Here is a 16,050-nt window from a genome sequence, read left to right as displayed (position 1 = left end):
GCCGAAGCGGTGGAGCAGCCAGAGCTGCCCAAGGCCCTGGCTGCTGGAAACCTCAGTATTTTTTTTCCAATCTCCCTCTCAATGAGACAAATCACACTCCCACTTTTTTTTTTTTTTAAGCCATAAAGGTAGTGACAGCAGATTGGCCTTTCTAAAACGGAGTGGCAACATTTTTCCTTCTCAGCCCATTTCCTGACATTTTATGCTGAGAAGTTGCAGCAAACATTCGCTACTCACAGAACCCTCTCTGCTAGTCTTCTGCCAAGTGTCCATGTCATTGCGCACAGCGGAGCCTGCCTCCCCACTTCCTGCTTTGGGCAGCTCTGCAGTGGCTGGGCATAGGCTTACACAAGCCAACACCCTGTACCCATTCCACCGTGCTAACTGCACCTGCTCCTTGCTCTGCTTCCGCTGCATTTGGAACCTGGGAGGTGAGAGGTTCACCCCTGACCAGATGGAAGGCTGAGTCAACCCCTGAATTGGCCTCACGGCTTAAAATACTAACAACTGGCGAAAGGAGCGAGTGCCACTTGGGATGCTGAGGTGGGAGAGAGCCCGCCCCAGGCCAGGGAGAACTCAACACATTTTTTGGTGCCGGTGGCACAGCATCACCTGCCTGGCAGAGGAGCAAACACAACCCTCACTGGTTAAGTCTGCTGCTGGGAAGTGAAGTCTTTGGCAGTCCTCCGCCCCAACAACCAATGGGTCCCCAAATTACTCTAAGAATGAAACACCTCAAGGAATTCCTTCAACTTCCAGGCCTGTCAGTTTCTTAAAAAAAAAAAAAATAGAGTTATCCACAAGTGCTGACTTGTAACACTTGACTTAGATGTGGCATTTTTTTCCAGCAGAAATCCTCACAGGAAAAATAAGAATATTTAAAGATACAGAGTTTAGGGGCCAGTGCTGTGGCATAGCATGCTAATCCTCCACCTATGGCACCAGCATTGCATTTGGGTGCTGGTTTGAGTCTTGGCTGCTCCACTTCCGATCCAGCTCCCTGCTAATGGACTGAGAAAGCAGTAGAAGATGGCCCAGGGTCTTGGGCCCCTGCACTCATGTGGAAGATCGGAGAACGCTCCTGGCTCCAGACCAGCTCGCTTACTGCAGTTGTGGACATTTTGGGAGGGAACCAGCGGATGAAAAACATCCCCCTCTGTCTCTCCTCTCTTTGTAACTCTACCTTTCAAATAAAAATAAATAAATCTTAAAAACAAAAAAGAAAGTGAAAAAGCAGCCAGCCTAAGGATGTTTTTCCAGCAAGGTGGGGGTGGAATGCTTGTGGCAAAGTGGCCATGTCCCCACTCAGCGGGATGCCCCCAGGCATGGCTGGCCACAGACAAGTGTTCTTACCCCTCACCCCTGGGGACAACGCTGACCAGGAAACAGGCCCAGGGTGACCAGAAGTCTCTGCGAAACGATCCTGTCCACAGAGCCATGAATGCAGAGGTGGGCTGGGGGACGCATACTGGTGCCTCACCATCCTCTCGCGGGCGCTGGGCGTCTGGGCAGCCTTGTCCAGGAGCTCGCTGTACTCCAGCTCCTCACAGAGCCGCTGCAGCGTGTTCAGGGGCTCGTTCAGCTCCACGGGCATGGCCACCTTGGACAGGTCCTTGCCAATGTTGTTCCTCAGAATGTTCCACAGGCTGACGCTGCTGGAGCTGGGGCATGGCGCCGGCAGGCAGGTCCTTCGCTGGGACTTCACCTCCCCACGCTCGCTGAGCACGGGCCCTGCAAGGCAAACAGGCCCACAGAGCTTCCCACCTCATTCTAGCATGATCTGTGGAGTCCACGGGTAAAACTTGGCAGAGCCAGGAGGTGACTGCTGGACTTAGGCACCCACCCACAGCACGGGCGCGAGTCAGAAGGAAAAGCATTCCAAGCAGTTCAAGGTCAAATACCATAGGAATAACTCACCGGTTCACTCACAGGGGCCACTAGGCTTTCCTTTGCACTTATTTTTGTTGTTGTTGTTTTTATTTGAAAGGCAGAGTTAGAGAGAGAGAAGGACACAGTCTTCCACCTGTTGGTTAACTTCCCAAATGGCTGCAAAGCTGAAGCGGGGCTGTTCTGAAACCAGGAGCTTCATTTTCAGTTTTCTCCTCCTGGGCACAGAGGGTCCAAGGACTTGGGGCATCCTCTGCTCTTTACCCAGGCCAAACGCAGGGAACCAGATGGGAAGTGGAGCAGCTGGGACTCAAACTGGTGTCCTTATGGGATCCCAGCTTGTGCCAGTCCCTTAGGCTTTTACTTCAAAGTTAGTTCTTCACAGTTCATATATGCTTAAGACAAAACTGAATTGCATTTCTGTCTACAACAGGGGACTGCTTATAAAGACTTAGAAACTTTTAAAGGTTAAATTCGATGTGTGTGGGGGGCAGTGTGGTGGTGTAGTCTGCTAAGCCTCTGCCTGTGGTGCCGGCATCCCTGCGGTTTGAAACTTGGCTGCTCCACTTTCAATCCAGCTCCCTGCTTATGGCCTGGGAAAGCAGAAGAAAATGGCCCAAGTCCATGAGACCCTGCACCCATGTGGGAGACCAGGGAGAAATTCCTGGCCCCACTCCAGCTGTGGTGTCCATTTGCGGAGTGAACCTGCAAATGAATGATCTCTCTGTCTCTCCTTCTGTCTCTGTAACTCTGTCTTTCCAATTAAGATAAATACAGCTTTATAAAAGCATCAAATTCTGATTAAAAACAATTATGTTCATTATAGACATTTTAAAAAGGGATTCCTAGTCACGCATTATTCCAGCACGCCGACACAGCCAGCATTCACCTCCTGGAGCGTTTTCACCATGCATTTGCTCTACTCATGGTGCTCTCTTGCCGCAGGCTCAGCTTTATGTCCAATTCACGCCACAAACACAAGTGTTCAAGAGTTTATGAAAACATCACTCTCTATAACTGCAATAATCTTCTAGGCGACAGGCCCTAAGTATTGACTCATTCCAGCGGCTGTTCACATTCTCGAAGCGGCGGCCGGCTCTTCTGCAAGGCTGGGCCGATCTTCCCAGTTAAGGACAGCATCCGGGAGTTCTGACGTCCCGAGGCCTCCCAGGCTTATCGTGATTTGGTTTTAATATTTATTGAATTCTTGGGCAGCCAGTGTGGTCTCTTTGCTTTGATTTCTAGTGTGACCTGGAATGCTTTCAGGAACATTTCTCCGTTGTGCTTTCCTACTTAAGTGCAGCAGTACAGATCTTCTGTTTTTATGTGTTTTATACTTTCATCCCCATTTAGAACTTATTTGTAAGTGTGAAAATCTTAACGGTTTTTTGTTGTTGTTTTTGGATGAGTGAAGCATTTGCATGTTAGGTATGTAAATCTATTATTAAGCTTCCTTTTACTTTTCATGCTGAAATTTCTTTGTCATCCCAACTGTGCTTATTTCCAAATAAAGTCTTTTGCATTAAACCAAAATATCTTATGAGTGAGCATTTATTTCTTAAACATAAATGCTTAACATATATCCCTTATAAAGCTAACCACTCTGAGTAAAGAGGCTGCTTTAATGAATAAAAACATGAAACTGGAGCCTAACTGCAGACTCGTGTTAATCCAAGCATCCAATTCATTTTTGAATTTGTTATGATTTCTTAACATACGCAAAGCCTGACACGTAAGTAGGTGCATATGATGCTAACACGTTAAACAGAGCTTTCTATGTAGAATTAAAATATTTTCTTTGATTGCACTCACATGAATTATTAAAGACTGCAATTACATCATCATCTACGAACATCACACGTATCTTGCCTTTTCCCATCATGGCAGGCAGTCTTGTAAGCACTTCCCATGTATTATTCTCATTTATTCTTTATAACAGCCTCTTGAGTAAGCAGTATTAATTAATCCCATTGTAAGATGACAGAAATGAGGTCCAGAGAAGTTAAAAGACTTGCTTTGAAATACAGCCACTGAGAGGCAGAGCTGGGGTAACACAGGAAGTCTGGTTCCTAAATCAACATTCCTAACTACTGCACACCCCCACAGCACCCCGGGAGGATCTTACTACACGTGCAGTGATACTCTGGGAGAGGCATGGATAATTAGTAGGAAACATTCTGAATTTACTGTTTACTTATTTCCTAGAAGCTCAGAGACATTCTAATGTAATAGTGGATCAAGACCTTCATCCCACCTTATTTTCTTTGTAGGACAGACCACGTTACCGGACATTAAGGTACTTCCACTCCCGACAGTTAACGGAGAGTAGTACTGATGTTTAGAAGTCCATTCCTCCTCAGAGAATGCTGTCTGTAAACCACTGGATGACACCCATTTCCAGGAGTCAAACTCAGGCAAAGATGAAGCTGAGAGCTGCCAGGAGTTTATTTCAGCAAAGGCCATACCAATCAGTATCGCAGCAAAACGGAGGGAGAGGGATTGAGCCCTAAGTCTTGGCGCGTGTTTCCAGCTGACTGCAGTCCAGCACAGCCACGGTCTCCAGGGTTGGGCCATGTTTGTTCTTCAGAATTTTGGCCTCTGATCCCCTCATTCACTCTGCACCCCCCTGGCTCCTTCTCCATGGAAGCCCAGTAGTCTCCTTCATCCAGAGTGGGAGCACCACATAGCATGTGTGCTGTTCGCCGGGGAGGAACTGCTGTTACGTCATTTCTTTCACTTTGCCTCGTTTCACTAAATAGACAAGTAGTGTATGATCTTTCTTCTGGATTTCTGGCTTTCTCTTCTGAACCTATTGGTTTTGATAATTTTCCATCCACGGGTACATCTTTGTAGGAACAAGGCAATCAAAACACAGCACATGATAAGCATCCTCTAGCAGGTTCAATGCTATGAGATCATTTCTCCAGCTGATGGGAAAATGACCTGCTATTTTCTATGTTGTGGTCCCCAAGAGGGGACACTTCATCCAGAGTCATTCATCATCATGGCTCACATCTAATGACTGAGCTGGGAAACCCTGAAATACCAAGAAGGCCCTGGTCCCTGTCCTCCAGACAGATATGAAAACAGGCTGTGAGTATCTAGTACCTACAGCAGACAGCCCTAGAGGCTTTCAGGCACACTAAGCATCAAGACTTGGGGAGTTTGATGCTACAAATCCCCTTGCAGAGAACCGTCAAATTGGAAGAACCTTTATAAAGGTATCTGCTTGACTGCGTTCAGCCTGCTCCTGGAAGTCTTCATCAGAGCTATTTGATATCAGGTAGACACTCCAAGTGCCCCACAATCCAAGCCAGCAATAGGAAATACTTTGCCTGGCCATCAGTTTCTCTTTGGAAATCAACAAACACTAGCAGGGTCCAGCATGAGAGCCAAGTGGCTAAATCGTCGCCTTGTACGAGCCAGGATCCAACATTAGCATTGTTCATCCCCTGGCTGCTCCACTTCCCATCCAGTTCCCTGCTTGTGGCCTGGGAAAGTAGTACAGGAAGGCCTAAAGCCTTGGGACCCTGCACCTGCGTGGGAGACCAGGAAGAAGCTCCTGGCTCTTGGCTTCAGATCGGCTCAGATCCAACTCAGCTTTAGCCATTGCAGCCACTTGGGAAGTGAACCAGCAGATGGAAAACCTTTCTCTCTGTCTCTTCTTCTCTCTGTAGCTCTGCCTCTCCAATAAAGACAATACATTTTAAAAAAAATACCAACAGGACATCTTGAATGAAATGACTTGAGGGGAGGAAGATGTTTGTTACTTTCCAATGTGTTCTCTTAAAGAGTCCAGATGTTCTTTATATATTACTGCCCTACCAGATACCTAAAATACTAACATGTTGGCAGAGGGTCTGGTGCCATAAGGCATGTTCATTGTACTATTTGTATATTCATGGTAGCTGGTTTACTCTCATTGTAAAAGACAACACGTGCATGCGCAGACATATGTGGTTAAATGGAGGCATCTTCTCACTGTGGATGCTGTCTTCCAACCTGTGGTGTGATGACCACAGTGGGTAGGTGATGATCAGGCTTAAATTTTCTTCTGCAGTTCTGTGGCTTGCAGCACACCCTCTGTACTCAACCCACTAGGATTCCACAAAGATCCACACCTCCAGAAATCAGCTGGTCTCAAGCTTACCTAAGGTCTGCCTCTCATTCTCCAAATCATTGCTGATGTTGTCTACAGAAAGATTGTCGCTTAGGTCACTGACGTAGGAGTCATCATCAGAAATCTATGAGAGAGAAGAAATTACACACGTTAGGGTCAGAGTTTCAAAGAGGCAGATTTCCCTAACACCCTTACTCCAAGTGAGCCCACCTATGGAGTCCCTCACTATAAATCTATAAGCATACCCTTACCTGTTATATTCAGAGGCTCACACGTTAAGCTGCCCAAGAAGTGTTCCCTTGAGCAAATACCTGTTATTAAATGTCTTATACATTCCTGATGAGTTCTTCTGAGAAAAACAGTAAGTAAACTCAAGATTTCTACTACTATAAAAAAACTGCTATCAGTTTACTCTGCATTTTTAGAAGTTATTAGTGTTTAGGTAGAAGGAGTTATGATTTTTCTTGGAATTGTGAAAAAAAATCTATGGGAATTAACACACAAGCAAGATTACTACTTCGATGCTTAAGGCGTAAAATTATCAGTACACATTTACGCACAGTAATGCTAAGTAAGAAAAGTATGCTTTCTATGCATCAATCAAAAATATTATTTGCTATTAACTAATATAATGATAACCAAATTAAAATTATTCACATAATTACATATTATAAATTAATACAGGGCAGATTCCATGATTTAAACAATGCATAAGCCAGTAGGTACTTTCATTATCATGAAAACAGTTCATAACTGAGTAGGGAGAAATTAGAATTATGAACCTATGCTTGGGAAGGAAAGTAAAACTGAAGTAACAGAAATGAAGAGGCATCCAACATTCAACCTGTATTGCATTTTTCTTCTAGTATATCACATCACGTAGTGTTTGGGGGCTTGAGTGAAGAGAGGACCTTCATACCCAACAGTGGAAAGGGGTCATGGAACAGGTCAGTGAGCCAAGAGACAGAAAAGACACTGGAGGTAGCTCAGCGCAAACAAAACTCAAACCTCATTTTCTGAAGAGCTTGGAGACAGGAGAACTTCCTGGGCATCGAAGAACTCTGACAGAGAGTCGGTGATGGAGAGTCGGCTCTCATTAGACAGCTGATGAACCAGGGCCCGGTTCTCATCGCCAGAGTTTTCCTGATGGAGGAACCCAAGCAGAAAGGCAGGTATTTACAGAGTCTCAACACAAGCAAATACACAGTTCGGCTGCATCATTCACAAGGTCGTGGGCCCATGCGGACACGCCACTAAAAGCAGCTGTCAGCTCCAAAGAGGAGGAGAAAAATGAAACTGAAAAAAGAAGGTCTCCGTAGCGGGGCACCTCACTTGCAGGCACTGCCACAAATCTCAAAGTAGGTCAGTCTCTGCTCCACCTAAAGGGAGGGGCAGACTCCAGCACTCTGAGTCACATCCTCTCCTCCTGCTGCAGGAGGTTTATTTGGATCCTAAGATTTCCCCTGCATTGCGTTGAATGCACAGTCCTCGCACAGCTAGGTGAGGGGAGAATAGCTTTCATGTGCCCCTCTGCACTTCTCAGAGGCCAACAGGCTGCTTGGGAGACATTCCTTGACAAGCAGTGTGTTTTGCTCCAGGAGTGTCCCTGGTGGCAGATCATTCATTATTCATGCACGGATGAGCTATATTCTCTTTGTCCCTCTCTTTCCACTGGCAACGTCTAAGGGGCGGGTGTGGGGAGAAATCCAGTTCTCTGAGCAAACTCTATACAACCACCAGCGAATGTGGTGGCTTTCTCATCTTGTCTGGCCCTCCATTCTCTACTCACCTGTCCCCTGGGAAGCACTAAAGACTTTGAGGATACGTTTGCTGTTCTGGCAGCAAACATATCACATTCCCTTTGGCAGGTGAAAATGCCATTTAACTCAACAAACTGAGCTGAGCTGGTCTTACAAGGGACAGAATGATGAGCAAGACAGCGGCTCTGGCCTCAGTGTGGAGTAAAGACCACAGCATAGCATCCATCAGAGCAAAGCCATGCAAGGGACTGGTTCTGATCATGGGGTCAGGTTTGGGGAAGGTGTCACACAGGTGACACCCGACCTAGATCTTGAGGAAAAGACTCAGAAGGGGACTCGATTCCTTTGAGTCTGAGGAAAAATGTCAGTCTCTGAGCTTGTGGCAGCTCCCCCGACAGTTCCCCACAGGGCTGGGAACAGAATGGCGGTTGACTCTGCAAGTGGGATGTGTCTGACAAGGAAGTCCCAGTATAATTCGTGGAACAAAAAGTGAGGTCTTGCCCAGATTTAGGAACCCAGTGTCAACAAAGCTCTTAGTGTCATCAACTCAAATGGCGCCTAAGGAAAGAATGCTGTGACATGAGGGCCATCGTGAGTCTTCATAATCAACAAAGGGCAAGGGGTCTGTGAAGTGACTAGCTGAGGAACACATGGAAATGTCTATCTCTCGCTCCTGTCTTCGTTCTAAATAAGGCATCTGCAGCCCCTTAAGGATCCTTTTAACATGCAAGCAGCCCTTCTGAAGAGCACGTTGCTCTCCTCCTCTGCCAAGGTCACTTTTGACTCTGTAAATAAGAACCATAGCTGTCATGTCCAACAGCGAGGGAGACAGGTGCAGAGCTACTGAGTTGGAAGGTACCTTGGTGACGAACCGAGCTCCTGAAGGTTCATTAAGCAATGGAATCTTCCTGTGCTGTCCATGGGCTGCTGCATGAGAGGCCAATAATTTATTTACTCGTTCTACTCAATAATTCATTACCAGCCACTCAGCTCTCCTACCTCCCTCCTTCTACCCTGAAGGTGCAAAGGATTTCCTGGTTGATCCAAACATCACAGGTTTCTCTGGCCCCCAAAGGCTTGGGGCCAGAAGTATTCTGGATTTTAGATTATGTGCATATACATGACATAATATCTTATGAATGGGACCCAAGTGTAAGGATAACACTCACTGAAGGTTTGACGTGCACCTTATACTATTTTACCCAATATTATTAGCACACCTGAATTTTGACTGTGACTCAGCAAGTGAGGTCAGGATTGATCTTTCCACTTGTGGTGTCATGGTAGCCCTCAGTTTGACTTTGGAGTATTCTGGGGTTTTGAGATTAGGGACATTCAACCTGGAGTCCTAGCCCCCCAGTCCTTTCTGATCTCTGATCAACCCCAGAGATTTCTTAGGAATTTCAATAGGAAATTCAGCAAGCCTGCAGCAACCTCAGGATCCTATCTGGAGGAACTCAGGGCTACATTTATTGTAATAAATGCTGTATTGTAATAATGCTGTAGCATTAACAGAATCAGCTCAGTTCAGTAATTGTCCCTTGTGTTTGTAATGCATGGGCAGTTACTAAGCTTCTGTTCACCTACCAATTCCACAAACAGCACAGAACACTCCCATAATCCCATCAGGTGAAAACACCACTACTGTGACACACACCTCCCCAGTCCTTCCACTGTGTATTGTTTTGCTTCTTTTAACGGCCCTTGTAATCAAGCAGCCTTCACCTGCTCCCTCCTAGAGTGCACCTCAACAGGAAGCTGGGTCATAGGTGGAGTAGCCAGAACCCAAATAAACGCTCTGATAGGACACTGGGCACTCGGGATAGGCAGCTGCTTCACTAACTCCTGCACCATTTCCTGGGGGTGACAATGACTTTCCTCTGCTGGGAAAGAGCATGAGTCACAGCTGAGAAAACAATACAACACAGCCAATGGAAAACCTCCAAAAGAGGCTGTTGCCTCGCTGGTTTAAGCCTCGAGGAGGCTGCTCTGGAAGGCGTTCATTTGAGGGGTGTGCCTGTAATCCATGAAGGACACTGCTGCGTCTGAGACCAAGGTCAAAGCTTTCCGAGAAGAGTCGTGACGGCGGCTTTCTTTCTGAAATATACACAACCTGGAGTGTATGCACGGAGCATGTGTTCAACAAGGCATAGGTGAAGATGACCTGTCTAACCAGATGCTCAAGAAACGGACGTGATCTATGAGACATTGGTATTTAAAAGGCAAGAACTCTTGGGAACACGCCCCAAAGCAGAACCAGGGCTTGCAGCCAACAGTCCTGGCACAATGGCCACTCACAGCCAAGACAAGCCAGGTTCTAACACATGGTGAGCAGACCCAAGCGAGGGCTCGCCTGTGATGTGGGGCACCATGGATGTTCAGGTGCACAGTCCCACAGGTGACAGTTTGGGTCTGGCTCAAGGGGGTCCCTGACTGAGGTCAACGGGTCCATAAAGGCATGTTCTAGTCGGCCACTGTCAAGGACCTCCCAACTACTAAGAGAACAGGGACCTTCCATAGAAACACAGTGACGCCCTGTCCGGCAGAGGGGCCAGTGACATGTGGCACCATTTAGACTTCAACCAGGGCACCTGCCTGGGGTCTTGGAGTCGCTGCTGGCTTCAGCCTCCTCTCCTCTCATCTCCTGCCCAAGGGCTTCCCAGGGTGGAAAGGAGGTAGTAGGTGAGGGTTTGATTTTCCTTGAGGCAAGCAAGGGAAGGAAGGAGGATGACGAAGCATCAGGTGCTGCTTTGAGAAGCTTTTATAGACACACACACACACCCCCCACAGCTCTCACCTCCCTTTCCATATGCTTTATTTTAAACTACTAAGTCTGCCCAGGAAACTTGGAGCACACTTGGAGGCAGATGTGCCGGCTGAGCGCAGTGGCCAGCTCCATTAGCCTCTCCAACTTATGTCACGGGTCATGTCCTTGTGTTTCTCCAAGATTTCCCACAGAAAACACACTCACAGACTATTCTAGACAAGCACCCCAAGTCTTCTAAAAGTGTCATGGGCTGACGGAGCCTCTGCCGTCAGAGGGGAGAGCAAGCAGCTGGGCTCCATGGAGGAGACATGCAGACATGCAGCATCCCCACAGTGGGAAGGGAGGAGCCCCAGACAGCAGGGTCACTGCAGGTCAAAGAAGCTACCTGGGTCCCTGGAGGCTCCACTGCAGGGACACGCGAAGAAGGGGTGACGTTGAGGAGGGTCATGAGGCCAAAACAGGCAAAGGGAGAGGGAAAAAAAGCAGTTGTACAATGCGACTGGCAGCAGGTTCAAGAAGGTTCTGGCATCCCCAAAGACCCGGGAAGGAGGTGGGGATGGCGGTGGCGCAGATGTCACTAGACAGGAAGCCTACCCACCTCTGCCAGGTTGTCACTGGACGTGGCACCGGTGGGGGGATCGAGGAGCAGGGACTCGGCATGGATTCTGCGCAAGCGTTCTTTAAGCTCTGTGTTTTGTGCTAGGGCCTGGAACACGTTAAAGAACACAGTGGGTTCCGTTAGCAAATGCAGGTTTCACAGGTGCACAGCAGCCATGAAAGCCGTGGCTCACTGAGGGATCACAGCAGTGGACTGAGGGAGTGTGGCCCCTAGATGCCGTCACACGAGACATCACCCACGAGCGGACAGACAGGAGACTTGGGAAGGGGAGTTGCTCCTCTCGTGTCTGCTCCAGCAATGGAACATGTTGGCAAGGGCCACAGCAGTCAGTGCGAGGTATCTCCCAACACCTGCTCCTTCCCGGGGACCCCAGACTTCCCTCCCCCTTAGAAGACGCTGCCCCCACCACGTGGTGCACTTCCATATGACTTAATCATCAGTCCGTGGAAACAGACCCTTATAAAACTGCTGGGAAGCAAGACTTTGTGAAATGAACTTTGGCTCCAACAGAGATGTAGCTTTATCCACTTGTTTTTTAGGATTGAGGCTACTCATTTTTCAAACTCAATTAAACATCGAACTTCACTTACCTGTAACAAGGACTTAAGGGACCACGGCTCTGGGGATGGCTGGACATGAGATGTGAGTATCTCTGAGACCAGCCGAGGCCTGCCTTCTGTCCCCCAGGGCAGGTTCCATTTCTCAGTCATCTCAGTAGGGAAGACACAGGCTCAAAGTGGCAAAGTTTCCTTCATGTTGACACCCTGTGTGTTTCAGAGCCCCCAATCTCCCAGCGGCCCACCTTTGAAAGGGACGGAGGTCCCCAGGGCAGGCAAGTGTCCCCAGACACTTCTCAGGGGTCTGCAGGAGGATGTATCCTGTCTTCTTGACTCCCCCATCCGTAGGACTCAGGAGTGCCTTGTCCTGACCTGGATCTTAACCACGGCTGAGGCTTCAGTTTTGGTGTCCACAGAGGGTCTGGGTTATTTGAAAGCCCTCTAGGATTATTTCGGAAATGATGAACTGAGGTCACACAACCTCAGATGACAACCTCTCTGGGACACCTGCTTTATTTTGGTCAATGTGCCACGGTACAAGGGCTAGAATCTTACTACAGCCTGAAAACCAGACTACAATACTAGTTTCTCTTTCCTTTTTAAACAATAGGCAGAAGAAATAAACATACCAAGATATCACATAAAGCATCACTCTCAGAGGACTCTAAACATCTTATTTTTTAAAAGCATGCTGGAGCTCAATGGGTCAATCCTCCACCTGCAGTGCCAGCATCCCATATGGCACCAGTTCTAGTCCCAGCTGATCTACTTTCACTCCAACTCCCCAACTGTGGCTGGGAAAGCAGTGGACGATGGTTCAAGTCCTTGGGTCCCTGCACCCATGTGGGAGATTCAGAAGAAGCTTCTGGCTTCAGATCAGCTAAGCTCTGGCCACTGTGGTCAATTGGGAAGTGAACCAGAGGAAGCAAGAGTCTATCTTTCCTCTCTGTAGATCTGCCTCTCAGTAAATAAATAAACCAACCTTTAAAAAAATGCCTGCTGAATCTAGCTAGAAATCCAAGCCAAAAAAAAAAAAGGGGGGGTGGGTGGGTAGAAAGTTCCTTTTTGGTTTATCATACAGTTCCAAAATCATCAACCTGCATGAGAGTGAATTCCTTAGCGAAGTAACAGCAGCTCAGGCCCAGAGTCTCAGGATTGATAAACAAGGTGGGTACAAGGCCCCTGGGAAGAGATGAGGGAGGGGAAGACCATGGAGAAGTGTGCTTCGAAAAACCCATCAGAAGCACCTTGCTGCTAACTGCATAAAAGCCGACCTAATGGGAAGAGTAGGAAATGCAGTGCACCTCTCAGAAACAGAAAACAAACCAAAGCAGCTCCCAGTGAGTGGCCGGCTATACATAACGCTCCCAAGGAATATTTCTCTCTGGCCTGCAGACTACGCGAAGACTCAGTTTTATGCAGGTCTTCACACTACATCTAATTTTTCTCTCACAGACAGCATCCTTGGAATGGTGCCCTGAGTTAACAGTCCTTCAACAGTGTGTGGTAATGACATGTGCTACTGGCAAAAGAGCTACCATTAACTTGGTACCCAGAGAATTACTCATCACAGCAACATAATCAATAGAAAATATAAAGACATTTTTCTGTTCCCTCCACACCTGTACATGTTTCCAGTAACAGAACTCTCTAATCCAACTTTACCTGACCTGAAATTTAAAAAATTTTATTTTGCTTCTGGTGGTAATTTCACAGGTGCACACACTTTTTGTCCAGCAGCAACTCCAATGTACAAGTGAAGAAAACGAACAAAGAAGCATGCTATTTGAGAATATCTCTGGTGTCTCCGCAGAATAACTGGATGTCAGATATTTAAATAGCAGGAGGTGGGCCCGGCGGCATAGCCTAGTGCCTAAAGTCCTCGCCTTGAACGCCCCAGGATCCCATATGGGCGCCGGTTCTAATCCCGGCAGTTCCACTTCCCGTCCAGCTCCCTGCTTGTGGCCTGGGAAAGCAGTCGAGGATGGCCCAAAGCTTTGGGACCCTGCACCAGCGTGAGAGACCCGGACGAGGTTCCTGGTTCCTGGCTTTGGATCGGCGCAGCACCGGCCGTTGCGCTCAACTGGGGAGTGAATCATCAGATGGAAGAGCTTCCTCTCTGTCTCTCCTCTCTGTATATCTGACTTTGTAATAAAAAATAAATAAATCTTTAAAAAAAAAAACAGCAGGAGGACAATCAGTCTAAGGGGGACTGCCTAGCCTGGTGAATGAACCCGAGTTGATGAGGAGATGGTGTATGGAGCAGAAAGCACCTCAACAGTGATGTTTCTGTTGTTAGGAAGTACAATGATAAGCTGACAGCCGCTTGCCCGTGCCCCCTTTTCTGAATGTTTTATACTGTCTTATCAAGTAAATTAATGTCAATGCCTTTCAAGGAACCCAAAGCCAGCTCTCTGCTTTGCAGGAGAGAAGCTAAGAATGGACACTGGAAGTTTTGCCTTATCCCATGTCATTCGGAAAGTCAGCCTATGCCTGTGGTGTCCCAGGGCTGTGAAATCCTCTCCACACTGTCCGCTTTTGTAAATATTAACAAACAGAGGTCCACGAGACAAACACATGAACATACAAGTTTTACAGACATGGGAAAATTAAGATAAATTGGAGGAAACCCAAAAAGACGAACAGTTGTAGGCTGAGCTTTGATGTTTTCAATAAGCATAAAATAAAGCAGCAGGCTGGATCCTTTGTTTGGTTTTCTCATGCATCTAGCATAACTACAGACATGGGAAACAGATAAGAGTGATGAGCTGGACACATTTCCATGACACAGAGGTGTGACTTACGGATGACAGGGCATGCTTCAGGCCGAGGACCTGAGCCGAAGGGGACGTCACAGCATCCTGCTCCAACAGCTGCCTCAGTCTCTCCCGCTCCATTGATATGGTATTAAAAGCCGACCTTAAAGCGAAGTAAACTATAGAGATACAATCGTTAGAAAGAGCAATAAGAGGTACAATTGAATACAATACAGAAAACTAACTATATTCTATAACTGAATACAAAATATAGAAAGGCAAAGTATCAGCCCTGAATAATTTGACTGCAGCAAACTGTACATTCCAGATTCACTTACAAAAGCACACACAGCACCAAGAGTTCACCCTTACCTAAATCATGGACTCCAGTGGGAAGGAGGTATCCCTGCAACTTCACCTACTGCACTGGGCAAAATCAGGCGGACTTTGCATGCTGCTGGGTGGGATGCCCTGAAAAAGGCACACTCCCTCCTCTGCTACAGTCTCGCCTGGGATGTGCCATCTGAAGTGATCAGAGATATCAGGCAACCCCAAAGGAGGAGGCCTCTGCTGCTGAAAGTTGCCCTGTAGTCTTCAAAAGCATCCACCGAGTAATCAATGAAAGGCAGTTAAAGCAGCGTGGCCAGGCCCAGTGCAACGGCTCAGCAGCTAAATCCTTGCCTTGCATGCACCTGGAACCCACATAAGTACAGGATTGCGTCTCCTAGGTGCTCCACTTCCCATCTGGCTCCCTGCTTGTGGGCTGGAAAAACAGTGGAGGATGGCCCAAAGACTGGGGACCTTGCCCCTATGTAGGAGACCCAGAAATGGCTACTGATGCCTGGTTTCGGATCAGTTCAGCTCTAGCCATTGAAGCCACTTGTGGAGTAGACCAGCAGATGGAAGATCTTTCTCTGTAGATTTGCCTTTCCAATAAAAATAAATTCAACTTTTTTTAAAGTAAAGGCAAAAAACAGACTTAAAAAAAAAAGGCATGGCCAATCAGCACCGTGTACGGCCGTGGACCAGAGTGCACATTCAAGAGGAAACGGTATTAAAGCCAGTGCTAGGACCTCTGGCAACCTTAGAATATGTAAAGTGAAACAGGTAAAAGTACTGCTTCAATTATTTCCTGAACTGGATAACTATACTGTGCTACTTGAAAGAATGAAAGAACATTCCTTGTCAGTTATAGACATAAGGCATTAAGCCACAAAGAATGACACAATGGGAACCAGTGTGGTGGTGCAGAAGGGTAAGCAGCTGCCTGTGACCCAGCTCACTGCTGATGGACTGGGAAAGCAGTGGAAGAAGGTCCAGGTACTTGGGCCCCTACACCCCTGTACGAGACCCAGATGGAGTTCCTGGTCCTGACTTCAACCTGGTCAAACTCTGGCCAAAGTGCAGCCATTTGGGGCAAGGGAACTAGTGAATGGAAGAGCTTTTTCTCCCTCTTTCATTGTAACTTTGCCTTTCAAATAAATAAATCATAAAAAAGAATGACATAATGTATAAATCCTATTATCGAGGTGTATGTGTAAGAGGAATTACAAAAATCAACCTGGTCAGTCCATTAAGCTGCCA

At 47.2% G+C, this 16,050-nt stretch overlaps 1 protein-coding gene across 5 annotated transcripts in view; it reads right to left on the bottom strand.

The window, feature by feature from the left end:
- The window catches only part of OSBPL3 (oxysterol binding protein like 3), a 160,156-nt gene that overhangs the window by 27,404 nt on the left and 116,702 nt on the right, over positions 1-16,050 (bottom strand). For 3 of the 5 annotated variants that reach the window (XM_058677995.1, XM_004582434.3, XM_004582435.3), the window contains 5 exons: positions 14,515-14,645; positions 11,133-11,240; positions 7,016-7,150; positions 6,038-6,131; positions 1,481-1,731 (listed from right to left, as the gene is read on the bottom strand). In XM_058677995.1, coding sequence (XP_058533978.1) covers positions 1,481-1,731; positions 6,038-6,131; positions 7,016-7,150; positions 11,133-11,240; positions 14,515-14,645 — 719 coding nt within the window. The remainder of the gene's footprint in view (positions 1-1,480; positions 1,732-6,037; positions 6,132-7,015; positions 7,151-11,132; positions 11,241-14,514; positions 14,646-16,050) is intronic. The other 2 variants (XM_004582436.3, XM_004582437.3) reach the window with 1 other exon arrangement.

The sequence above is a fragment of the Ochotona princeps genome, chromosome 20, assembly GCF_030435755.1.
Source record: "Ochotona princeps isolate mOchPri1 chromosome 20, mOchPri1.hap1, whole genome shotgun sequence".
Classification (NCBI taxonomy): domain Eukaryota; kingdom Metazoa; phylum Chordata; class Mammalia; order Lagomorpha; family Ochotonidae; genus Ochotona; species Ochotona princeps.
Note: the sequence above shows the minus strand (reverse complement) of the source record. Positions and strands in the feature narration are given on the sequence as shown.